This window comes from Marmota flaviventris, chromosome 13 (assembly GCF_047511675.1).
Source record: "Marmota flaviventris isolate mMarFla1 chromosome 13, mMarFla1.hap1, whole genome shotgun sequence".
NCBI classification, from domain to species: domain Eukaryota; kingdom Metazoa; phylum Chordata; class Mammalia; order Rodentia; family Sciuridae; genus Marmota; species Marmota flaviventris.
The window spans coordinates 20,276,576-20,304,417 of NC_092510.1; the positions used below are offsets into that span (position 1 = coordinate 20,276,576).

General features: G+C 39.2%; 1 protein-coding gene across 4 annotated transcripts in view; it reads right to left on the reverse strand.

The window, feature by feature from the left end:
• The window catches only part of Ntrk2 (neurotrophic receptor tyrosine kinase 2), a 347,633-nt gene that overhangs the window by 185,861 nt on the left and 133,930 nt on the right, over positions 1 to 27,842 (reverse strand). Inside the window, exon 12 of one of the 4 annotated variants that reach the window (XM_071600510.1) lies at positions 21,940 to 27,002. The exons of the other annotated variants lie outside the window; for them this stretch is intronic. Within the exon in view, the coding sequence (XP_071456611.1) occupies positions 26,965 to 27,002 (38 nt within the window). The 3' untranslated portion in view covers positions 21,940 to 26,964. Of the gene's footprint in view, positions 1 to 21,939; positions 27,003 to 27,842 lie in introns of those variants that run through there. 4 annotated transcript variants of the gene reach the window in all.

Below are 27,842 nucleotides of genomic sequence, written 5' to 3' on the forward strand. Positions count from 1 at the left end.
TATGCAGAAAATAAGTTAGTATTTTTTTGTGTGTGTGTGGTGCTGGGCATTTAACCTAGGGTCTTGTACATGCAAGGCAAGCACTCTACCAACTGAGCTATTTCCTCAGCCCAAGAAAATAAGTTTTCAATCATAATGCACATGGAGATACAGGCTGCATGTAGTTTTACATAATACACATTTTACTTAACATTACATTGTGTACATGTTGTTACCTTTGCAATTTCATACCAATCAATCATTCTGATATTTTGAGCATTTAGGATTTTATTTTTTACTTTTTGTAAAATGATAACTATATCTCTATATTCTTTAGGATGGATTGTGGTTGTCCTTATTATTTTCCTATTCTAGACAAGATTTTGTGGCGTTATATTGTTTAACATTTTTGCCAACCTATGTGTGAACTAGGAAATGTCACATATTTGTTTTCTTTCTTTCTTTTTTATCTTTCTTTCTTTCTTTTTTGTTGGTGCTGGGGATTGAACCCAGGACCTTGTTCATGTACTGTAGAGGCAAGTACTCTACCAACTGAGCTACATTCCCAGCCCCACACATATTTGTTTTCTATCCAGACTCTAGAATGTTTAGATTAATTATTGAGTCTGAAATTTGAAGCAATCTTAATATCTACAAATATTGATATCTTTGCCCTTTCCATAGATAAGTCTCTTATATCCATAATAGGTCTTATTCCAGTAGCTAGAACTTTTATAACATGATAAAATAGTAGTGATGATGTGGACATTATTTACTATTATTATTTATAGTACCAAGAATTGAACCCAGGGGCACTTAACCACTGAGCCACATCCCCAGCCCTTTTTTGTATTTTATTTTGAGACAAGGTCTCGCTGAATTCCTTTGGGTTTTGAACTCATGATCCCCCTGCCTCAGCCTCTTGAGCTGCTGGGATTACAGGCATGTGCCACCATGCCCAGCAATATGGACATTCTTGTGTTGCTTCAGATTTATTGGGAAAACTTCTCAGATTTCTCCATTAGATATGACAGTGATGGTGACAGTTGGTATAAGATGTAGCAGCTTCATCATACAAAAGAAGCATTCTTCTATTTTAGTTCACCAAATTTTTATAAGAAAAGCTATTTAATTTTATCAAAACCCAATTCAAACAGTGACAACTAAATAGATTTTCTTTTGAGACAGAATAGGTCACCAAAATCTTAGTGCATTATAGTATTGCGGGATTAGTTTTTTTATTATTAAGTTGTACATCAGGTTATATAAAATTTTGTCTCTTTTTTTTTAACACCTAAATTCTTCTCCATCAGACAAAACTCTTTACTACAAAATCTTCCCCCAAACACTGATTTTAGCTGACATTCTTTGAGGGTTTTTAGGTTGCAGACACAATTTGTAAGTAAGATACTTGCATCTGCCAATGATCCAATAAGGGAAATCTTATTATTCCCATGTTAAACATGAAGAAATATAGACACAGAAGTCAAGCCATTCCTGTGAGTTCACACAGCCTGTGAGCAACAGAATCAGGATCTGGATTCCAGAAAGCCTGAAATCTGAGTGGGCCCATAGCCACCACCAAACTCCCTTCTTTTCAATCATGGCTTTACACCTCCCACCCAGGTGGCCTGGGGCAGGTTTCTTTACTTCTCTCAGAAACAGTTTCCCTCATCTCCAAATGAGGAATAACGATAGAAATAATGAGACCTCCCTAATGGGATTGGTATGACACTCCTCTGTACCTGGCATGAAGAGCACACATCCATAAAATGGTGATTAATGTTTCTTATTATTACCTTTATTACTTACCTAACAAATATCTATTGAATTTTTACCTGTGCCAGGATATTTAGAAAATAACATCACCCTTATGGAATTTCTGTTATATTAGAGTGTGCTGTACTTTATCACACTCTACTATGGCTCTTCATCCATTACGTGCACTTTTGAAATACATAATATTTGAGTAAGTTTAACAAGGTTAAATTTACTTTGCAGTAAAACCTGACTTGAGCTGCTGTGTGATTATTTGTACACTACTTATTCCACTTAATGAGGTGAGCCTTCAGCTTCACTGCAGAAAACAAATGTGACCACCAAGAACTCCCCGAGGGCCTACTGGAAGGAGTGATAGTATTCATAGTATGAACCATGTGGTGCATTTCTAATCCCTAAATCTTCTACACTCAAGGCATCTGGTTCCAAGAATCTTGGATAAGAAAATAGGGTCCTATATGATATAAAATATCAGATTGTGCTAGAAAAGAAATGCATTATGTTCTAATTAATCTATTAGGGTAATAAATTTGTTCTTTCAATTAGAATGCAAGTCCTTTGAGGGCACTGACTTTTCTTTTCGTCATATTGTCCCTACTGCGACTCACATGCTTCAAGTACCCAGTGGGTTCTTGATAATCATTCCACTCGATTTAATTCAATTCAAGAGCATCCTCTTTGATCCAAGATATTTCAATTCCCTGTAGGATTACTTCTTTCAGATAAAAACATCAACGTAAGTCATCGTTTTCTAACAAATTGGGACCTGTGGACAGAGCTAGCCTTTACTTGCATTTCTATATACCTGGAGGTGATTTTCAATCTCACATCAATATCTGAAAAATAACTGCATTATTAATAAAGTGTTTGTAATAGATTATCACATTTAACAATTTCACTTCTACCACAAGGCTATCTCAAAATGTTTTGGCAAAGAATAGAACTATGGCATTTGCTCAAATGGTAAGGAGCTCTGTTTCCCTGAGATGTCTGTTCAAAGACGGCCCTATGATGCAGTGGGGGCCGTCTTGGCACAAGGCATGAGCCATGCCATCGAATCTTGTCTTACACTTCAACCAGAGGGCCTCCTTCTGATTCTGGAGCTGTTTCATCTTGTCAATTGCTTTGTGTTTATATTAGATTAGAATTTGCTGGCATTGCAGGGGAGATGTTGAAACTGCCTCAAGCAAGCTCTATGAGCCATAAATAAGAAGAGCAATGCCTTACATGGCTTTCACACATTATATGTTTCAAACTACTTTCACACACATGATTTCAGAATAATTTTCCATCCGCTGGTTTCCCTAGGTCAGCCTTCTCCTGCCATTTCCCACGTGGCTCTCTGTAGCAATAATTTAGAGGTCCAACTGCATGACTTTACACATGACTATTACAAAGGAGGTGGGAGGGGAAGCTTTGATTTTCTGTCAACCCAAAGGACCATCTCTGGATTTTTTGTGGGTTTTTTGTTATCTCGGTCTGAATCTCATAGGGCAGGTGCCAAAAAAAAAAATCATCCCATGGTTCTAGCACCTGATGGACACACCCTTCTTTGATGTGGAGAAACTCTCTGTTTCAAAGGCAGCAATCACTGCCTTTCAGAGTCAGGTCTAGTTCCACTGGTAGAATTAGCTGAGCACACACCATCTTACAGCGCAGGGTCATGTGTAGATGGGCACTGAATACATCCACTGCAATGATTGATAATGATTACAGGCCAAGTGAGGAAAGGTGACTTGCACAGGGCTAGGTACTCAATAATTGCTGATTGATGAATGGTGACAGCTACTAAATGCCACTTTAAAAAATAGCTACACTTGAAAGGATATGTAGGTTAATTCAAGCTCCTGGATAAAATGCCTGGGATTGAATTGTGGAAGTCTTTGTTAAGGCAGCCATCCCCAAAATAGAGTAAAGGAATGGTAAGCTATTGTAGTTTTCCCTGCAGAGGGAAAACCACTTACCGAAGAGAGAAGACTAAGGTCATACCTACTGCAAGGAATAGAAAACAAGGCCTGTGCATGAAGACCACTGCTTTTGGTGCAATTCACCCTCTTATTGTGTGAGATGAGTCAACTACATAATTTTCAGTATTCTGTGCTACATGAAATGCAGCCCTTTTGTTCATAAAATACGAGGAATTTCAAAATCTTGACAGTAGGACATTAAACCAGGCATGCAACCATTGTAAGCATAGGTCCCAGTCCCACAAAGGTGGCCCATGCTATGAGTAACAATAGTTTTCACACTGCACTGCAGCTGTCTCTCTTGTAGCCTGTAATTGATGGGCTTTCTGTGTCCCAAAAGGCTCAAAACGTGGGCAGAGCAAACAACCTGAGCCAGGAAAGATGAAGTCAATTGTTATACTGGCTCTCATGAAATGTATCCTTCAAATTAGAAGGGGAAAGTAAGTAGGACAACCCAAAGGGTTTCTCTCCAGGCTGAGTATTCACCTTGATCATCGAGGAGAAAAATATTTTGGGGGGTTCAATTTTTACAGTGTGGGATATAAAGTTGCTTCTTCGTCTGCAACAGAGGCTCAAGGAGGTCATGCTAACACTTTGGAGCTCAGGCAGCTCCAGCGCACAGCACCCTGGAGACATATTAGCAACTGTAGAATCAGAAGCCTGCCATTTTGAACTTACTTCTCTTGGTTTAACCTCCTTTGTAGGTAGAATAAATATAGGATTTCCAGTCAAATTTGTTTTTCAGATGAACAACAAATAATTTTGATGTAAGTATGCTGCAAATATCACATGAGGTGTAATTAAACATCAATTTTATTTATCGAAAATTTAAATTTAGTTGGCACTTCTGTATTTGTTAAATCTTGCAACTTTATCGGCTGGGTTCTTGATAGATTCTCCTTTTGTATTAAGTAGAGTTCAGTGTGAAAATGCACACCTCTCCCAGTTCAGCTAGAATTTTAGAGAGATGACAATAGAAGACCATAGACATATGTGGTCATGTTAATTATGAGCTTCCCAAGTGAAAGGTGAAACTCAAATAAATTCTGATACAGAGACATCTTTGTGCCTTTCCTCACCTGGGCATCATCCTGCAGTTCCTGCCCTCACTGTACACTGGCATCAACTAGGGAGTATTGTAAACACTTGTGCTTAGGTCCTGCACCCCGAAGGTTCTTATTTAATGTGTCCGGGATATAGTCTGGAAAGGTGGATTTTTAAAAGCTGTTCTAGTGGGAACTAAAACATTAGCAAGTTACCTGTTCTGATTTATTCAGGAAGCCACTATAAAGCCCCAAATACAAACACACACACAAACACACACACAGCCCCAAAATACAAGAGTATGAATCAATTAAACATTAACTTTAATATCTACAGGAACGGTCCCTTCTTCCCTTTTCTTCCTTCTCTCTCACCCCCTTTTTTTGTTCAAAGCATTAGGTTAGCCTTACCCAATATCAATTGTTTTTAACTTGGTTGGATGTTAAAATCACATGAGGTATTTTTTAAAGATACTGGTGCCAAGACCCCATCCCCAGATAATCATATGTATTTTATCTGGCGAGAGGGTTCCTAGCATAAGTATTTTTTAAAATCTCTCCAGACAATTCTAACGTGCAGTCTAAGCCAAGGACCACTATACTTAAGATTGATACTCGAAATTTAGTATACATTAGAACTTCAGGGCGATTTCTAGATATGCAGATTCCTGTCATCTCTCCTAACCCATCGCTGACACCCTGTGAAGCCCAAGAACATGCACCTGTAAATAGGTGGTTCTAACAGACCTCTTCTGCTGAAAGGTTGTTCAGACTGAGGATTCTCCTACCCCCAAGCTTCGCGCTATCCCAAGGAGTGGTGGAAAGATGTCAGTGAGTCTGAATGTGCTCTGTTCTGTTGCTGGATGGTCATTGGTATTATGGTCAGAGTAAGAAACCAAAGATTTAGGCCAATATCCCCTGCATCCTTCTCCCACCATTTTGAAATTATTGGGCCAGTATAGGGGTACTTCAGCAAAGCTTTTATCATATTGAGGCATTTTAAAACAGTGAAATGAAGGAGAAAGCAGGCACCTTTATGTATGTGAAGCTGGTTCACCCTGGCAATGATTTGGGTGTTTTAACCTTGGTTAAAGATTGGGTAGTACATGGCAGGAGCTGTGGACATTAAAACACATTGAGCATATGCAGAATCAGTGCCTCATCCCATGACAGCAGCTGGGCCTTGGGTGCTTCAACATTTCCCCCATCCTGACACATTTACCCAGATTGCAGCCCCATACACACACACATATCCACCTTTGCTTTTATATAGATTATCCACATTTCCAGGGCCAGCAGAAATGTCAGCTTCCCCAGGGAATCCTCTTGGTCTCCACAGCAAGAAGTACCTTCTCTGCTCACCATACACCTCTTGGTTCTTTAAACACCTTCTGTGATATTTATCTTACTCTATACCTTCCTGTGTTTTTCTCATAAACTTAAAATACCCTGTGGGAATGTAAAACTCTTGGAGGTATGTCACTTCTCTCTGCACCTCTTTAAAATGGATAACCTCATTGCACAGGTGTCAAATGCTTGTATATTGAATTAGATTGTGATTGTTAATATAGAAAGCCTGTAACTTATTAAGAATCAGTGAGAATCACTGTGTTTCCAGCGAAATTGAGATAAACGGAGGTCACAAGAGAATACAAGAATATTAAGGTTCACTGAATTTCCTGTTCTGAGGGTCCGCATAGAAGGAAAATCTGAACACATCTTTGTGTTTCTGGATATAGCAACTATATTTTCTGGATATAGCAACAAATGTAAGTTCTGAATTCTTTATAGGTTTATTGGGTCTTATCATGAAGAATAATTCATAAATTTTATTTTCTCTGATAGTAAAAATCCTTTCTGTTTAAGGTAAAATATCATGTCTGTTAAGAAGTTTCCCTTATTTTGAGCCAGGAACCTAAACCTAATCCCTTTCACTAAAAAAGAGAATGGTTAGATGCTCTTGAGTTTACTACCCAAGTTGCCCCCCTCCACACCTCCAACTTTGCTTTTCTGTATGTTATCCATCCCTCCAGGGCCAGTGGAAATGTCAGCTTCCCCAGGAATCCCTTTCTCAACCCCTACATCATGGAATGTCTTCTCTGCTCACCATACTCCCCTTTGTTCTTGAAACATCTTTGGTGATATTAACGTTTGCATCAATCTCGTCTGCTAACCACATGTTTGGTTATCCATCACATGGCCTAGACCCTTAAGTTTCTTCCCTTATAGTAGCAAGAAACTCAGGAATGGTTAAGAGTGTAGGCTCTGGAGCCTGAAGGCCCTGTTTGAATTCTGGCTGTCACACTTACTAGTGTGACTTATTCTCCATGATCTTAGGTAAGTTTAGCCTCCTTGGGCATCAGCTTCCTTTCCTGGAAAAGGAGATAATAATAGTACCTACCTCATGGGAGTGTTGTGACGATGACAAGAACTGACATATGCAAAGCACTTAGAGTACAGCTTGGCATGTGGTAAGTGCCACTCTAGGAACCTGCAACACTCCATAGCCCTAGTAGATAACGTTAGTCTTTGCTATTCAGCAGTGAGTGTACACATCCCTCCACCCCCTGCTTCACCATCTTCTTCTTTCTCTTCAAACTAAGTAGACATATCTACAAAACAGCATATAAACACTAAATCAAATTTAGGGGAAACGTTAAAGCAACTAATGGGTGCTAAGAGATGGGCATTCTTACACTCTTCTGGTATAACTGTAAATTGATCAATATTTCTGAAAAGTAAACTGTTTAATATAAGGATCTTAAAAATATTAAAACCTCAAGGTTTAAAAATGTTATGTCCATAAGTCAATCCTAAGGGGAAACTGCCAGAAATGTGGACAAAGATTTATTCACAAAAAGGCCCATTATGATGTTACCTTTAATAATAAAATTGGAAATTATTTAAATGTGAAATGCTAAAAAGTAATTTAATACATTGTGGTTTATATGAGAATAAGATGTTATAAAACTAATGAAAACTTTTATGAGAAATGTTAATTCCATGAAGAAATCCACATACACATAAAATAGGATAAGATAAACATTAACATACAATATTATTCCAACCAATGTTATTTCTAGCTTAAAAATAGAAAAAAATTACTCCTTTCTTTATAATTTACATATATTTTAAAAAAACATGATACCAGTATGATTTTAACATACTGGAAGAAAGAAGTATGTGCAGAATGTGGGCATCAGAATTCATTCTTACCATTGTATGGTTATTTCAGAAAGTTTTGTGTACTATTGGGAAGAGCCTTAGAAATTAAACTATTCCCATCTGACATAAGGTATAAACATATTTGCTCAATAGTTCACTTTATTATTTATAATATATCCTTTTCTTTTATAAGCTAGGAATAGTTCAAAAAAAGATGAAAACACCACGTGCACGCACCCAAGCGCACACGCGCCCGCGCACACACACACACACACACACCTTTAGGTGCCAACAAAATGGGGAGATAAGAAAGTACAAGGAGCATATCTGGTACCAGCTTCTAAGCATTACTATTTTGGGTATTAATTCGGGTAATGCCACACTCCTAACCAATGTTCTTGAGGTTTAAATGTTCATAAAGGCTCAATAAAAGCCCATCTGGGTTGGAATGATATGAGAGAGTAACATCTCAGATATAGGCAACTGTGCAGAACAGTGTGAAGATAACCAAGGATGGGGAGAATTGTGAGTAAGGTTTACACCCAAGGAGCATGCAAGGCATCATGGGAAGGAGGTGAGAAAGCAGCAAAAAGCAAACCCTAACTGGCTTTTATTACCACACCACCCACAAGGTTTCCATATTAAGCATAATTCTACATGGAAGTCATAATGTCCTAAATCTAACTGCCTGCCACAAGGCAATGGATTGGTGTTCCCTAAACCACCACCATTTTGGAATGCTGATCAGCCTTGTTCCAGATGTTTATCATGGCACATTCCCAAGAGTTACTAATATTGTCCCCATTGATAAATGAGAAACAAAATATTCTCAAATCCAGTAAGGAAAAAAAAATATCTTTGAAACACAGCCATCCTTGAATTCCTAATACAAAGAAAAAATGTAGGCCTTAGTGAAGGGGATTAAACTACCCCATCCATCCAAGACCAAAATTTGAGCGTCATAAATCCCTATGCACCTGATGGGGGTGTCAGAGAGGGTCTGAGACTTGCCCCAGTATAGCTCCCTCTCATGCATGGCCTGAAACCCAACAGCTACCCAGGATACAGATAAGCAGACCATAATCTCCAGAGAGGCCAACAGACAGAATATTTTTAGCAAATCAGAACTTGATAAATTATATCCCATTTGATTCAAATGTATAATATGTCAAGATCATTGTACTGTCATGTGTAACTAATAAAAATAAATAAATTTAAAAAAAGGAGCTGGAGGGAAGAAACATTGATAGCCATCCCATTTAGAGAAACAAAGCCATTCTCAATTGTTGAGTAGCATTCCTAAGGGCAGAACTACTTACTTCTTGAGGTCTGTGGAACAAACTTGCCCTCAGATGTATTTTATTTGACTGATATATTTTTTAAAACCAACTCTTTATATTACCTGTCCACCTTTTAGAATCAGGAAATTTCATAGAAGAAATACAAATTTCTGGCTTTAAGGAAGAAACAAAGAAGAAAAAAAAAGAAAAGAAACAGATGATCCTGCAGAACAGTCCACATTCTATTAGTAAAAATTAGGAAGTGACCTTCTTTAGAAAAGGCAAAACATGTTCCATTCTGTGCAGTCTCCAGGAGCCCCCAGCGCTAATTCATAGATTTGCCCGACTCCTATAGTAGGCATTGAGTTTACAATTCATGAATCATGAATCACAGATTATAGAGGTAAATATAAAAACCAAGCAGTTCATTCTTCTTCAACTTTTAAGGGTGGTTTACAAACATTTCCCTTTTTCCTTTTCTTTGAACTTTACTAGCCCCCCAAAAGAAATTAACCAATAAAATTTTCATTTCAGTTTTCAAAAGGAAAAAAAATCATATTAAATTAGAGACATATGGGAGATGACTTTTTAGGTACTAATGAGTCCATTTGAGCTCTCTTTGGAATTCTTCTGAGAGGTGAAAAGTGGGAGGTGTATCTTATTCTCTAGAAGCCTGAATCTTCCTAAAGACAAGCAGAATTAGGGAGAAGCAGCATATCTATGTAAACGCAAAATTTCCCTGTCATAAGAATAAATCCTAAAAGATAAATTTTTAGCTTCAACATAGAATGAAGTTATAGCTCTTTGACAAATGATGTTCTGTGTTGTCATGACAACGGGTCGTGCTAGAGGTGTGCATACAGAGGCCTGCCCATAAATCAGAACGTTTTAGGAAAGGGTTTAAACAAACATTTCTAGGCTACTCCCCAGATATAGTGCCAAAAATGTAATTATAGACATTTGTATCAGTCTACCATGAAGTATGACAGCTCCAATTTTACAAAATGTTAATTAAAAAATCTATTAAATCCATGTCCCTTGGAGAAAAATTAATATCACACCTAAGGTTGGGAGTCAATGCAGCTCAATGGCTGTGAAAATTGGGGTAGCTGAGTCAGAAAGCGTTCTCTCATCTATAAGCAGTATAGGTAAGAGTTCAGGTAAGATTCTCTGAAATGCTAAGGGGAGGAGAACAATGCTTAGAGCCTTTCTGGGAGCTTGAGAAAACAAAAATAATCAAAGATTCGGGGATATAATTGGGAAGGAAAAGCTGATAGACAGAGATTAGCTCACCTGAAAAGACAGGGTGAAGCATCTAAGAATCATTAAATTCAGAAAGACTGACAAGCGGTAACCATTACCAGCTTCCAATGAGGTCAAGAAAAATAAGAACTAGCTTAAAGTCAGACATTGGAACAATGTTTCTTTAGGTAAAGATCAGGAGGTTCCACCCCAAAGGTCACAAATTGGCAGCCTGCAGGCCAAATTGAATCAAGAGGCAAGTTTTGTCTGGCCTGCATAATGTTCTTTTTAAAAACCTATATTTGCCTGCCAACATTTAAAAAATCAAGAGATTTTTTGACATAAAACTCTGGCTGCTTCTTTTTAAAAATCAGATGATTTGGAACAATGAGCCTGGAATCCCATTAGGCAACTGGAGCTGAAACTGAGTTCAGAAAATACAAGCTCCATGAAGGACAGAACTTTGCCTTTCCCACCCTGGTGGCCCCAGCCCTCAGAACAGCACAGGGCATAGAGAAGGGGCTTAGTACATGTTTGCATGAATGAATGAGTAGCAGCTGCTCCCTGTAAATAAGACAACCATTCTCTGGAGGGCTACCTACTCCCCAGATTGTCGGTCCCTGAAGATATTTGAGTTGTCTACTTTGCTCTGATGTAAATAATTCTTTGGTGGAGACAGCCCATGTTGCCTCTTGATAGGATTTCTCATAGAACCTACTCTGGTGGCCACATATGTAAACCACTGGAGAGAAAGACAGTGCTGTAATATTCTTTAAGGATTTTTAAGAATAGTCCAGAAAGTGGACTTGGCACCATCATTCATCCTTCAGGTAGTGTGCTGTACACAATGGCTTGCCAAGGAAGCCCTTTCAGTGCCTGGATTATAGCAAGCACTTCTGAAGGCTTCACATCTGATCTCCTTCTTTCACTCAACAAACAGAACTCCTAAATATTATATGACTAAGGTCCATTGGCTATGTCTCTTTTACCAGATGTACAGAGATTTAAACTTTTATTAAACCAATGAATGAGTGGTGGGAATTTCTATATATTACAATTATATTGTAGATCTAGTATTGCCAGATGTGTGTGTGTGTGTGTGTGTGTGTGTATACATATATATATATACATATATTCTTTTTTTTGGGGGGGGGTACTGGGAATTGAACTAGGGGCACTTGACCACTGAACCACATCCCCAGACCTATTTTATATTTTATTTAGAGACAGGATCTCACTGCATTGCTCACTTTTGCTGAGGCTGCTTTGAACTCTTGATCCTCCTCCCTCAACCTCCTGAGCCACTGGGATTACAGGCATGCATTATTGCAATTAATATATATATATATATATATATATATATATATATATATATATATATATATATATATATATTCTTATCCTCATAAAAGATGTGGAAGAAATAAGTATTCCTACTTTATAGGAAAGGAAACTGAGAAGTTAATATTTAACTCAGATCTCCTTGGCAACTGCACAACGTGCCTCCCATTGTGCCGACAATCTCTCCACTAAGCTCTCTAGTCTCAAGTACAGTGGATTGAATAGAGACCTCCAAAATGATATGCCCAATCTTAACCCCTGAAACCCGTAATAATGATCTTATTTGGAAAGAAAGTCTGTTTCAGATATAATTAAGAGAAGAAATTTCTGCTGTTTTAAGTCACCAAGTTTGTGATAACTTGTTACTGCAGCCCTAGGAAACTAATACATAAGGATATTCCTGGTCCACATATATGAGAAGTTTCCCAGAAAACATTGCCTGTACTGTTCACAAGAAAGATCTGGCTTTTTTCAGGATCCTAGAACTTTATGGGTTATCTTTTCCTCTCATCTCAGATGCTCCCTATTTCTGACCAAGCCTTCCAGTCTAAGGTCCCATGCAACTTCACCCACAAATATTCCCAAGTCTCAACAAAAGCGGACTCAGTTGAGGATCAGATACACTTCATTTGCTCCTTTAAAAGCACAGTGAGCAGGGGTGAGAGGATGGACCAATGTTTTGTAGCCATTTGGCTTCATGTAGAAATAGAGGACCCAGGGGTAGAAGAAAGAAGTCCTCATTCTGTGTGGGAATTCTGTGGCAGCTCCTGGGAGGAAGATGGGAATTGAGCTGGGCCATGAAAGATGGATAGCAGTTGTTGTGAATTAGTGATCATTATTGTCATTGCTAGCACTTACTTAGCACCACTTACTTAGCACCTACAACATTTCACGTGCTCCCCAAATGGCTTACCAGACTTTTTACCATTTAATTCTCCCACAGGTAGGTATTAGTCACCTTCTCTTGCAGAGGAGACATCTTTGACTTGGAGAGTTAAGGCCCAAGTCCAAGGCCACCCAACCAGTGAGTGACATGATTCTGACAAATGCACAGGGTGCAGGAGGAAGAGATGCCTGGCCCTGCAGGTGGCTTGGAGAAGTGGAATAGAGGTAGCAGGTGGGAAAGGCATGGCTGGAGCTCCAGTGTCCTCAAGTTGGAATGCCCTTTGGGGGCACTTGGTCTTTATCTCCTTAGCCAATTGAATTGCCAAGTGTTTGTGAAGACTTACATCTGCATTTTGGGAAAGAGATGTGAGACGCAGGGTAGAAACATGGCGAGAAGGGTAAGAGGACCAGTTTGCCCCTCTTAAGTACAGAGAGTCTGAAGGAAGGCAGAAGAGGTGGAGTGGAAAAGGGCACAGGACTGAAGGACACTGGGGAGGAAACATTGACTTGATTTCCAGACAGCATGCAAAAGGTGAGAGTGAGGAAGCTGTCCTGGCTGATTCAGAGGGACCAAAGGATGAATTAACAACAGCAAAGGGCACAGGGCAAGTGCTGTCAGAGGCAGATGTGATAAACTCAGTTAAAAGAGTCTGATCTTTTGTGCCTGAGAGACCCACAAAGTCCAGAGATGCTCAATTAGCAGATGCTGCTGCTAAGACTGACTTCTGTCCCCACCTCTGATGAATTTCCTTCCAGGGCATTTAAAGGATGCATCTTTAGATTAAATACTGAAGAGTTTTAAACTCTCCAAAGCAAATAGCATGTTGGAGTACTATGATTCAAGATATGGAAGCCACAAGTCTAGTTCTCTAAAAGATATCACCTCACCAGCACCAGGACAAGCATGTCTCAAGCTCAGAATTCAGCACTGGGGTAGAGAGAAACACAAAACACTGCCTGAATCTCAGATATGAAATTTCTAAACCGAAAGAAAAATAACTTAGAATTGGAGCTAACACTAGAGTTCAGAAGCTCATTCTGGGCTGTCTGGAGTATTGCTGGCTCCAGAACCTCATTCTACTTCTTATCAGGCTTCCCAGGTCTTCTCTGAATAGCCATGCCATCCTCTCTCCAAGCCCTCCTAGAGGAAAAGGACAGGTAGAAGTCCAGGGCTAACATACCTGATATGCTAGGGCCCAAGAATATCTAAATTCTGCAGCCAATCTCATTAAGAAGCTGCTAGAAAGAGTATCAGCAAGCACTAGATATGGAGTCCAAAGATCAGGGTCCATGTTTTGGCTAAGCCTGTACCTCTTATTACCTGCAGACTGGAGAAAGTCACAGATATCTGGTAGTGGACCATGTGGAGTTCCTCAGTTCCATTGTTGTTGCTGCCATGTGCTATACCCAGGACCACAACAGCACCAGTGTATCCTTTCTAGAGGACTCTTCTTGAGCATCAGAATCCCAGGGTTGCCTATTGTGATAATCAATGACTGGCAGGTGCAAAGATATGAAAGCTAAGCTTCCTAATCTCAAGGTGGGACAACTCTAAGGAGCAGCTTATGTACCAGGTCTCCCAAGTGCTCAAGCTGAAGCCACTACTATGAGGCTTTGCCTCTTATCATAGTCCTGCTTAGCTCCCCTTCTCTGTTCTGCTTCCCCAACTCTTTTCACAGGCACACCCTCAATAAATCACTTGCACGTGAATCCTCATCTCAGTGCCTGCTTCCAGAAAGCCTGATCTAAGATAAGAATTTACTCTAGGCTATTTGTGAAGGAAACATGTCCAAAAGCCAGCAGCAGAATGTCCAGCAAGAAGGTCACAACAGGCAAGATTTGGCCTGAAGACATGTCATGTTTGGCTCACAGAGATTTTCAAAAATGTTGTGGGCCTTGCCAACATTTAAAAACTGGGAGATTTCACACAAAAACCCAGATCTCCCCTCGTCTTGAAAAATCATAAGACTTGGCTCCCTGAGCCTGGATTCCTGGCTGGAGGTAGTTCTGTATCATGCATGAGCCAGTCTTTACCAGCCATTTACACATGCTCTCGACGTGTCCAGTCTCCAAAGTCATTAGAGTCTGCAACCTGTAGCCTAGCACAGAGAAAGTATTCAACACAGTTTGTCAAATCTGAATAAGCCATCATTTCCCTTGAAAACGATCCAATTTGAGGGCTGCTTGAGAGCAAGGGAGAATAATTGTGTAAGAGGATGTATCGCTCTGTTCCACTCCAACTCTTTCCTCATGCCTGGCAAGGTATTGATGTACACTTCCATAAACACTTTTCTGAAAGAATATGAATCAATAATGAGAGCTGCCATGATAGGAAATTTGTTTGACGTGGAACACAAAATGAAATGAAATAAAATCACTTGTGGTTTTAGTATGTAGGCGAGAAAAATAAAAACAGGTCTTAGTTTCAAATGTCGTTTTACGTTACCATAAATAAAAAGATGGCTGTAGCTCAAAAATGACATTTTAAAAACAGTTCAAAATGTTGACTTGCCCACTCTGTGTACTTTTTTTTTTTCAAGAATTATTATAGTTGAGACCCTTTTAACTGCTGCAATTGGTTGTACGTCATTTAAGGAAACAGAGGTTCCCTTGAGCAGTGGTACCCAGCTGTCCAGCCAGGAGTGTGCAGGGCACTGTGCAGAGAGATCAGTATGTTCCACAGAAAAATGGGGAGCACTAGTTAGCAAGCTCACCAGTCATGTGGAGCTCAGATGAGACAGTATCTATTATATGAGAGCACTAAGAATGCACTTCACAGACATCAGTGTCTGGGAACATAACTGACTGAGCGCCCCAACTATTGTGCTCTAAAATCCATCCTGAGCTGCCCAACGCTAATGACTATGGCAGACCCATCCTGAAAAACAAGGAACTCCTCTGTTGGCCTATTTTGCTCAGACTCCTCAGCATCCCTTTCAATACTACCTTCATGTGAATGGTGATCTGTCGCACTTGATCTAACTTCCCCTCCATGTCTCATGCACTAAAGGTTCTCTAGCAGCCTGAAGTCCTCACAGCTTCCTTCTGCTTCCTCTCCATTTTTTTCTCACTCAAGGGTTTCTCTGCAGCTTTAACTCCACCTTGGGATCTGCTTCTGAGAGGAAACATTCTGCACTTGAAAATTCCTATTACCTATGTTCAGCAACGTCTATCTACTGTACCCCATAAACAGACACTCCCAATTTCTATGTGATTACATGAATAAAAAGAAAAAAATTCTCTTATGAAGAAAAAATAAAAATGACTGGGTTTTAGCGAACTGAGTTTGGAGTGAAGGGATAAAAGAAAAAGGAGGAGGAGAATGAGGAAGAGGGGGGAAAGGACAGGAAAAGAAGAAAATCTCTGAGTTCTTCCTCCATTTGAACAAATTTCCACTAAGAATATAGACACAAGGTTCCTCTACAACAACTAGTCATTCATAGCACTAGGAAAAACTGAGATTTCCTACATAACTTGCCTTGTTTCAGAATCTCAAGTTTTACTAAGTTGCAGTTTGGGGATGAAATTTACCTTTGCCAGAGAAGTTTTTTGTAACTACAGTGACAACCACAGGTTATCATTCTCTGTATCTGTTATGGTTTAGATACCATATGCCCCCACCCCCAAAGTTCATGTGCAAAACAATGTAAGAAAGTTCAGAGAAGAAGAAATGATTGAGTTAGGAAAGCTTTAAACTAATCAGTGTGTTAATCCATTGGCATGTAGTAGGCAGGTGAGGAGTGGCTGGAAGAAGTGGGTCACTGGGGGCATGCTTTTGGGGTTGATATTTTGTCCCTGATGATGAAGCACCCCCCCCCCACACACACACACACACACTTCCTGCTGCCATGTCCTGAGCTGCTTCCCTCCACTATGTCCCTTGGTCGTGATGTTCTGCTTCACGTTGGGCCCATAACCCTGGAGTCAGTCATCTATGGACTGAGACCTCTGAAATTGTTGGCCCCAAATAAGCTTTCCCTCTTCTATGTTGTTCTTATTGGGCCCTTTGGTCACAGTGGTGACAAAGCTAACTAAAATGATATTGCAAACCTCAACATTTTCAGATTTCCATTTTGTTGAAAGGCTAAAAAAGGGAAGTACACTTCTTGTATGAAACATGTAAAATATACCTCATATCCAAGAAAAGAAAGAACACAACAATACACACACACACACACACACACACACACACACACACACACCCTCTGCTCCCTCCCTGGTTATTTCATAATTTACAGCAAAATAGAAAAGGGAAACAAAATCAGCAGCATCATTTATAAACCCTAGAAAATGGAAGTTTCCAAGCTGTCATAAATAAGGATGGAAGTATTTGCCAAGTCAGAGATTTTGCCAAGTTTGAAATCCACTCAATCCTTACATCTTTGAGCTCAGAACAGAACATCAACCTTTTGGGATTTGTAATCATTTCTTCTCAGCAAAACTTCTTGCTATTTATAAGAAAGTAAAAACAACAAGCAAAACATTCAACATGGAAAGTTTTTTAAAAAGACCTTGGAGTATTATGCACAATGAGCACTGGGAAGGGAATAATGACATAAATTATGTATGCACAGGGATTAAGTTCCCATTTAGTCACACAAGTCTGAAAGTATGCAAAATTCCTATTCCGTGTGTGGGGGTATGTGTGAATGAGCATGTGTGTGTGTGTGTGTGTGTGTGTATGTGTGTTTATGAATTATTGTGTTCTTGCTGGGGCTTAATCAATCTCTCTCTCTCTCTCTCTCTCTCTCACACACACACACACACACACACTTTAGTTCTACCAAACCAATTTAAAAATTTTATTGTATTAAAATTAAAGAAAGGATATCAGTGGAGAACCAGAGGAAATTATTGTTTTAAAAAATATAAAAGAGAAGGAAAAAAAGAGAAAATAGACAAAAAGATAGGCATACTTTATACAGATTATACAGGGTCAAGAAGAATTATGGTCTAGTGGCTGTCTCAGAACTTGTAGATGAGGGAACACCCCAGAGGAAAAGGAAAAACACTGCCTCAGAGATGGAGGGGCAGACACAGGGAATTTATAGTTAGACCGATCTGATTTGTGTATCCTTGGACAAGTTTCTTAATTTCCCAAGCTGTTGTTTTCTTAGGTGTAAATTATGGCAACAACAGTATCAACATTATAGATACTCCATTAGACCCCAGTCTATAAGGCAAAGATGACATTGACTGGGTTTACTATGGTCTCCCCCAAAGCCTAGCTGTGACATATGCTGACATATGATTGACCCTTAAAAGACACTTGCTGGATTTTGAATAGATTTAATGCTAGATGAGAAAAGATATCAGAGAATTAAGCATATATCTCAGGGTTCTATCAAGAAAAAAGAACTTACTTAAAGAGGTATGAGACATTTAAAGGGACAAACAGGAAATGATAAGGCACTGAGAGAGTGACAGCAATGGGAAGCCTTTACCACCTTAAGAGATGGAGGGAGAGATAGGGAAAATGGTACTAATGGTGCCCAGTTGAGGGCTGGAGCCATGGAGGAGGACCTATCCAGTAGCATTTCAGATATAAGCAAAGATTCCTCCTAGAGTTGGTGCCACCACACATGGAACATGCCAGACATATCCTGATCCCTTTCTCCACCCAAGACCTGAAGGTACACCCCACTAGTCAGACACTCTGGTAAGCCAGCATACTACCAGAATAGATTTAAACATGGCACCCAATGCAACAGTGTTTAGATAAGGATTATGGAGAGGCAGTCGACTTCCCCAAAATCCAGGAGCCTGAAGAAAATGTAAAAGGAAAAATTGGCCTAAGAGTCATTCCTGAAAATCTGATTACATATTCAGAGGCTTTGTCTTAGTTTACAGAAAAACCTAGAACTCCCCCCAAAAGTAAAACAGTCCTTCCCACCACAACTCAAGGGGCTTTAGGTGAAATTGCATGAACTTACCCGAAGCTGAATCTCAATCCTCAAAGCAAATAGTGCAGCCTACATTTTTATTTAATGATGCAACAAGACCAATTACAGTATGATGAAAATTATTAAAAAGAGATAAAATGATGGACAATAAACACAAGAGATTCTCCTCCCCTTATTAGAATAAAAATATTAAAAGGAGGAAGAGATAGAGAATTCACTGTTTATTAGTTTGTAAGGGGCAGAGATTTGAATTCAGAAAACACAGGCCCTGGGGTCTTGTGGCATGTAAGATGGACCAAATGGCTGGAAAATTAGCATATGCCCTTGGAAGTCTCTCTGGATCACTGGCTGCCAGACAGGACAGACAGGGGCAAGAATGTGGAACTTCTCTGAGGCTGCCCTGCCTCTTGGTGCTGGAAAAGCAAAGAGCAGCTCAGGTATTTTCTGCCAGTGTGTTCTGTCATCTGGATCCCATCCAAGAAAGTGGCTGGATGTGTCCTGAAACATCCCCTTCCCACTACATCCCCTGCACCCCACAGAGGTGGTTTTCCTCCAGATTCCTTATTGGACAGTGAGGACTACTCCAATGAGAATGAGAAGTACTGAAAATCAAGAGTGATGAAAACAATTCACTTGTAGATTGTTCAAAACAACAAATCCATCTTCAGTTACAATGTACAAGGAAAACATGCTCTGGATTTTCAGAGTTAATTAGCTCTGAAAATATCCTTGGTATAACCTCTGTTTCATAAGGTAAAATGTAAAAAGCAGATGCCAGTTTCTCTACCACACCACAAACTTTCCAGGCAAGATCTGCAAGGGATTTTTTAGTGGCAAAAATATCAGAGAGTTTACTGGCACCAGGGAGTAGGCACCTCCCCAGTGAGTTAACCTTACAATTTTACTTTGCCACAAGAATAATCTAAGCTGAATTTGTGCTTGAATGGATGACCTCCCAACTCTGAAAGTGACTACCTCCCATCTTTGTGCCTGAGGCACCTGGCTGGCCTCACCCTACCCCCAGTTGTGCCCAGAATCCAGGCCACACAAAGGACTTGTTAGAAGCCCCAGCTCTTGAGCCAGCCTGCCTGAATTCAAGACTTTGGTGCTACCACTTGTCAGCTAAATAACCTGGAGCAAGTCCCTGCATACCTATCCCTAAAGATAAGTTTTCTAATATTTAATATATGGACAGTATTTGCAGCAGTCTCATAGGATTGTTAGATCAAGAAGCATATAAAATAATGCTTGGCCCACAGTGAGAAATCAACTGCCTTACCTGTCACTATCTCTTAGATCCTTTAGATTCTGCTGTAAATCTTATTTTTTGTTTGCTTGTGTTGTTGGTTGGTTGTCATTTTGGCGCTAGGGATGGAACCCAGGACCTTGCACATACTAGGCAAGACTGCTACCACTGAGCTACACTATACCTCCAGCCCATTATCTCATTTAAACATGTGTTAGGAAAGGTGATAGCATTTGTGAAAATACCTTAAATTAAGTGCTAATAAAATATCAGTGCCACTTATTTTAAATGGCTTAATGATGAGAAAAAAATAGATTGCAAAGAATTTTATTGCTTCAAACATGAAGGAGTTCCAATGAGGTCCATCAGGCATGGCCTACTAGAGCTACAGCCAAAGACCACTTCAGGAAGCAGCAAGAAATAATTTAGTTACTCGTAAATCATTGCTTGTAAACACTTATTCCTAAGCCTTGAGGAAATCTGAAATAAGTCTTTGCTTTCAAAAGTTTCTTGGTCAGTTTGGGTTTTAAAATTTATATTATTAACCAAAATCTTTAAATAGATAACTCAAAAATTAAAGTTAATATGAACTGTGTTCAAGTGACTAAAATTTCTGAATTAATAAGGTAATATAGGGTGAATATCTTTGGGGAAATATGTTCAATTCTATTTTTTCCATAATCCTCAAATTTCAGAGCATCATTCAGAGTCACTGAACTGTTACAATATCAGCCCACACTAAGCAGATCCTCTTATCAAAATCAATTTTGAGGTAGAATCATTGGGCCAGAATTACCTGGGTGGAGAGAGAGATCCAGGACTGGAATTGTGATAATGCTGGAGAAAGCTTCAAAGCCGCCTTCATAGCTTGGTCTCCACTATTTGCACTCACACAGCCAGCACATGACTAGTAGTTGTTTACTTTGATTCTTAAAGCATTTACAGAGGCACACCCAATGACAATGACAACCAAAGCTCTTTGGAAGTTTTATTAGTAATACTGAGTGCCTCTACTTGCCTTGCTGTTTACTTTATCTGAACCATCTCATTTAACTCTATGGGAGCCCAGTGGGGTAGATAGTATTATCATATCATTTTGTAAAGGAGGACACTGGGGAAGAGAGTGAACTGACTTTTCCAAGGTTGTGTGAGCATGCTGAGATTCAAACTTGCATAGTGTAGGACAGGTGTCTACCACCTCAAATTATCATATGAACTCCAAATTTTGGAAGAAATCTCATCTCAGTTCAGCAAATTTAGAAGGGCCTTTGGAAAAAGCACAAATCAATAACACTAAACACCACAGTCTCATAAGAGGAGCAGTGTACTTGGCTTAATAAAACATTAGGTCACACTGGATTGTTTTCCCAATTCTGAAGTCCTTGATTTGAAGTGAAACCCTTCAAAGTTATCAGAAGGTAGCAATATGCTTAAATTAATCAGGGATGGGGTTTACAAACCTTTTTGTTCAGTCTTATCATCAAAGGGAAAAATGAAGAAGGGAAGGTGTGCCAGGACTGGGGATGGAGACAAAGGGAGATGAAGTGTGGGTACCATACTAACAATTTCAGTCCATCATATCTTATCTCCATGTTGTCTTCTATCTCTCCCATCTATAAAAGTACAAGTCATTATGTTTATTTGACCACAAAGTCACTTGAAATAGAACAAAGCACTGAATACACATCACTTACTCTGATGTGTGTCATTCCAGATATTTAAAATACCCAAGAGCATTCCCACAGAGTGTGGTTTTATACATACACATACATAAAAATCCCCTTAAACATTTTTTAAAAATTGCATTTTGGCCAATGAAAACATTACTAATGTAAGAATCGGTAAATTGCAAGTACATAATTAACGTTGATGGGAATTTTAAAAACCCAGTTTTGAGATGAGTTTTTTTTCAAAATCTATAATGGGTTTGGGCTTCCTCCAAAATGCTCAGTGACATTTTTCACACTTTTCCTTCTAATACCTTCAGTCTCAAACACCACCAGCAACACATGGGTGATGGTACACGTCTAAGGAAGGGAGGGAGGAGTACAACACCAACAGAGAATGCAAGACACAGAGAGATGAATTATAAAACTTTATTGGCTTGTTAAAAAAATGAATGAATTCAGCAAGTACATTTATAGTCTATCCACATTGTTAAAATAGCACTTAAAAATAAAATTAAAAAATGATTATCCATTATTTACAGGAAATGTGAAAAACATTATTGAAAACCTTATGGGAAAAAAATAAAACAAAACAAGACATGAGAATGAGTCACAGGTTGCCTCTGGATTACAGCAAATGGATTTGAACATGAAATGGGTAAAACTCAAGGATTTGTCTTTGTAGGGGCTCTTTGGCTACTTTACATTTATGTATGCTCAATTCATAAATATATTGTCTAAAATAAAGGTGGTAAAAAAAAAAAAAAGCCCTGGTTCTTTTCATTGCCTCTTTTAATTTTTTCCATGAAAATTAAGACTCTAAACATAGCTAGTGTTTTGTGGGATGGGGATTGGGAGTTAGCCAACATATTCTGGATGCCCACTAATAACTATGCCAAGGCTGTTCCACCACATGAGCCTGAAGGAAACTCAGAGTGCTTTCACTGTCAAATTCAGGTGACTGGCAGGTTCCTTTGTCCCTGAAGACCAAAACAGAGAATGGGCTGTGCTCAATAGGAAGCTGCCTTCTGTCTCAGCCTTCTGTGTGTAACTTTCTGGGCTATGAATTTGTGTCAACCTAATCTGGTCTGGTAAACTGAATTCAGGAGAGTCCTTCACCTTCTTGGGAGCCCTTAGATAAACTTGATGTGGTCTGCAAGAACTCTAGGTATGTAAACATAGCAGAATGCATTTAACAGCTACTTCTATACAAGTTTTCTTGGAGTCACAATCTGTTGAGTTGTATCCCAGGAGGCTCCACTCACATGTATCCCATGCAGCATGACCCCATGCTGTTTCCACATGGCTGGAAACAGCAACCTTGTGAGACCCCATGCTTCATAGAATAGTGTCTCTTCACTATATATCTCCCTCTGAATCTAGAGTCTAGGCAAAACAAGATGGGATGAGTTTCTATTGTAGTATGATGGAATTAGATCAAAACCAAGGGAGGGATTCTAGACAGCAGACATAGAAGGTAGAGGTGTGAATCATCCACCCTCCAAAAAAGCAAGAGTAGAGTTAGTGCAGTTACTGCTGGGTGTTTTTATTCCATTTGCATTGGAGGGGGATGAGTATGCTATAATTATACAAAGCACCTGGTAAAATAAGAAAAATCTCTGTTTGCCACAAGGTCCATTAGAGAGAGAGAAAAAAAATAGAGAATACGGAAAGGGGAACAGAGAAAAGAGAGAGGAGAGAGAGTGCATGTGCCCCTCCACCATGTTCTATCTCACACCTGGAATGAAACTTATTCTACTTTGTGCTCCTTAAGTTATTTACTCTGCAAACTTCTGAAGAGGTGTGATCTCTCCTCTGAGATGCTTCAAGCCTGACACATGGGGTCTACGTCAGGATTATCTGAAGAGCCAGGAGCCACAGCAAACTCCTTTTGTGTTCCATGCTGTAGGCAGAGCTGAGATTGTTCAGTTCATATCCTTGCTGTCTATTTCTGGGAAGAAAACTTGGTGGGACAAAAATGAAATCAGTCCCTGCTAGGAGAAAGGGGAATGAAAACCCTTGAGTCAATTTTCTCTAATGTATGTTTGGGTTCATTTTTTTCTATTGAGAGATAATCCTTCCTTGGCCTCCAACTGTTTGGACTGTGGTTGTCATCACAGTTAAGAGTTGATGTCTTGTGTGATGACTGTGGACATTTCTATGAATTGCCTAAAAGGGTCTCAGGGGGACTCCAATTAATGCTGGGTAAACATGATACAGGACATGGACAACATCTCTCAATGATGACACACCTGATTTCCAGTTACCAAAGGCTATATTAGTACATTAAGGACACACATGAAAATGCATTGTGCACTTTGCCCTTTCAACCTGGTAGCATCTGGATGGGCTAGGAGGATGCTGGTGAAAAGAGATTCATGTCATACAAAACTGAAGGAAGGACTTTCTAGAATGCCTCTGGCCACATGGAAATGGGATCCATCACGGAACAGTGGGAAGACACAGCAGTAAGAGAATTCCCAGCAAGGTGAAAGAGTTGAGGGTCACAACTGGGTCAGAGACAAAGGACACACTGCAGGTCAAGCTAGGAAGCTTGCTGCAATGCAGCCCTCAGCAGTGGTCAGGAAGAAAGAAAAACAAGTTTGCAAAAGAAAGGCAGAAAAATACGGTCAGAGAACAATGATCGTGTTTTAAGACAAAAGTAACAAACTGGCAGCCCACAGGCATGTTTTGTTGGCCTACATAATGTTTTAAAAATAACCGATCCAACTTTTTAAAAATAGGGACATTTCCCATAAAAAAAATCCATGTTTCGCACTGCATTTCTCTTAAAGAATCACAAGATTTGGAAACCTGGGCCCTCATTCCCGTGGGGCACGGTTGGTGGGGGCTAGGTGACAGCTGCCACTCAGGTGGGCAGGTTTTGGCTCAGTCAGACCACTTTGTATACATAGGAGATTTGCCTGGTGTTCAAGTGCCAGATCCTTGCTGGAGAGCAACAGACCTGATTTCAGCAAAAGTGCCACCTCTCCTTTTCTAATCCTGCAAAAACATGATGGGTGCCATTAGGAAGCTCTAAAAAGCAAATTTCTTATGGGGGACATAAAAAGCAGAGGAAGAAAGAAGGTTGCCTAAGTACAGAAAAGAGAAGCTGTGTTACTGATCATAGTCTTTAGGGATTAAAAAAAGAAGAAGAAAAGAAAAGAAAAAGAAAAAGAAAAGCAAAGAATACAAGAGCCATGTGAAACAATTTTCTAATAGCCTGCTGTTTTCATTCTTTCCTAGGAGATGTCAAACTCATCTTTGATATATTAAATTGCCTTATCTGTCCACTTTTCTCCATTTTAAAACAAAAATCAAATGTACCCTGCAATCCTTCTAGCTGTTGACTATAAATATTCTTTTTTTCCTCTTGGGTCTGAGAAACTAATAAAATTGTCCTTAAAAAATCCATTGCCTTTTTAGGGCTTCGTGGAATAACATAAAAGCTTTTTTTTTTTTTTTTTTTAACTAAATGACCGATATTTAAGAACCTTTTGCCATACTGAACCCCTGCCTGGCTCACAGTGTGAATTTCATTTCTCTTTCAGGGGTCAGGATTTCTGCTATTAGCTGGCCTCTTTGTAAATCAACACCTTTGGGAAAGATGGAAATCCCCATAGTGGCAGGAACTGTCATTTAGCAGTGAGCAAGAAGATGGGAATTTAGAGAATATTCAGACCTCCCCATGATGAGAGCTTGCTGCCCTTATGCTCAAATAGAAATGGAGAAAAAAAAAAAAAAACTGTGAGAAAGAACAGCATGTTTTCACTTTGGAGAAACTGCCCCTCTTTCAGGTGTGTTTACGGAGTAGTCAAGATAAATGCTGTAATCCACAGGACATTGTGAAATGTCGGCATCTAGCAATAACATATTTAGTGGCTAATGTAAAAGATACAATATAAAATATTCATCAAGAATATTCTTTTTATATCAACTCGTGCTTAAATGGGTCTTGGTTTATTAAGATTAATGCCTTGGTTACATCAGATTTTCAAAATAAAGTTTCCAAACATGGCTGAGTAGTTAAAAAATCTATAAATCCTTAAAACTGCACTACAAAACTTGAGCAATCATTTAAAAGAAATTTTTTAATGTCAGTGTTTCTAATTCAGGCATGACTTACATGTGCACAGCTAATAGCTGATTGTGTTTTCAAAAGAAATGCTCCAGGCCTGTCTCTGGAGTGCCCCTAAATGAAAGGAGTGAGGAGGGGGGGGGGGGGGCAGTCAAACCTCTCTTCAGGACAAGGACACTGCCTGGAACAGACAGAACAGAGCCTAGGAAGGCCACTGAGGAGGCAAGTGAACGAAACAGGTGTCCATGGCTCAGAACAAAGAGGGGACGCAGCAATCTGTAGCTCTCAGCTGCCCTCTCAGCAATGAAGAAGCACATGATAAAGCGCATATTCATTAGCGACCTGCCACCTCTTTGCTGCTGGGGTCAGGACAAGCTTTCCTGCCCATGAAAACCCAGCAGTAGGACAGTGTGCAGCAGGGAGACTGTCCTTCTTAGAATATCCTCTCCTGCTCACAGCAGGCCAACCATTCTGCTTGCAGGCCTTTTCAGAGTAGAAAAGCTGGAGTTCTGTAATGCAAGCAGCGGTGGTTCTCAGAGGGCAAATGGAAAGGAGCGAGGTGGTAATTTCACCATATGCATATATTCCACTCTGTTAGTGATTCTGAAACTGACTGTGCCTAACTGAAATCTATAGCCCTGACCAGATAGCAGCTGATGCTTTTCTTCTTGTGCTTGTTCTTTATCTTCTCTTTCGTCCTGTTAATAAACTTTTAAAGCAATCATTAACATTGTGTGACTCTGAGACCTAAGTTAAAAGTTTGGATCTTTACTGCCAGCAAAGAAAAGAACCTCTTCATGACAACACCAAGTCCCCAAAGTGATGGCATATGTGCCTTTAACTCTTGTCGTCACTATGTTGTAGGTGGAAAAATCACTCACTCAATTCAGTGATGATTAGAGAATAACAGCAAATGATGCTAAAATATGTGTTAAATATAGATTAGACATTTTAGTCTTCACTTATACCAACCAATCCCATATATATATATATATTTCACCTTTAATAAACAGAAGCAATTGAAATCAACACATTTCCAGTAAGGTCAAATAGTATACTTTTCAGAAGAGAAGTACAATCCAGTGGAATTTCATTTCAATTTTGTATTTGAACTACTGTAAGGACAGAAGAGATGGATTAATTTAAGATGTTTTCTTGACTTGCTGCGTAGCTGCCTGAGAGCTGCCTCTGCCTTGGTGTTCCCCAATCACAGTTCACCATATAAGCAGGCTTCATACAGTACATCCTCCAAGCACTGCCCATTTCTACCAGAGAACCCCAGGTAAGCAACATTTCCTGGGATAAACCAACACTGTCCCAAGAGGCCAGCTTACAGGGCAGCGTCAACCAACAAGCACCACAGCCCCCTTCTCTTTTTCTTTATTTCAGCTACCCATCCAGTGGGATCTTATGAAACAAAACAAAACCTAAAAAAAACACAAAATAAAACATAAGTCATGCTCAAAAGAAAAATCAATGGAAATTATCATACAAGTATAATCACTATTAAAGGAATATAAATAAATTAAAAAATAAGACACAACATGGAATACATTTTAAAACACAAAGCGATGTACAATAACAGAACAGAAATTGGGAGAAAATGTGCATCTCTTATTGAGCAACTTACATTTAAACTCAAAATCAATTTTACATGGTACATGAAACATGGGGAAGAAATGCAAAGGATTTCTGCCCACAGATCCAGCCTCAATTTTATCATTTGTTAGCAGTTTAACTTAAGAAAAAGAAATCCGTGTACAATATGGATGATCACTGAAGAATTTGTATATGTTCATTTATGGATTCAACAATAAACATTTACTCAAGCCCTAATTCTTTTCCTTTGCTGATTTTCACCAAATAATGTTTAAAATAACTCATCTAGAGAACTGGCTGGCTTTCACTGGTGAAATACAGGGAAACACTAATATATAAAGTTGTTTCCCCCGCCCGCAGGAATCCTAATAGTGCCTAAATTTAAGTAAGTACCATACCATATATATGACACATAGATATTATGTCAATCATATAACATGGAAATGGAAGTACATTGTATACAATATGCAATTATGTTATACAATATAAACCTTAAAATTGTGTTTATTACACATATAATTAGATATATATGTATATATATATAATATGCCACATATCATATTAATTCTTCAAACATTTATTGAACACTAACCAAGCAGTAGACACTGTAATAGATGATACAAAAGTAAAGAACATGGAGTTCCTTGACCTCAGACTCTTCATTGCCT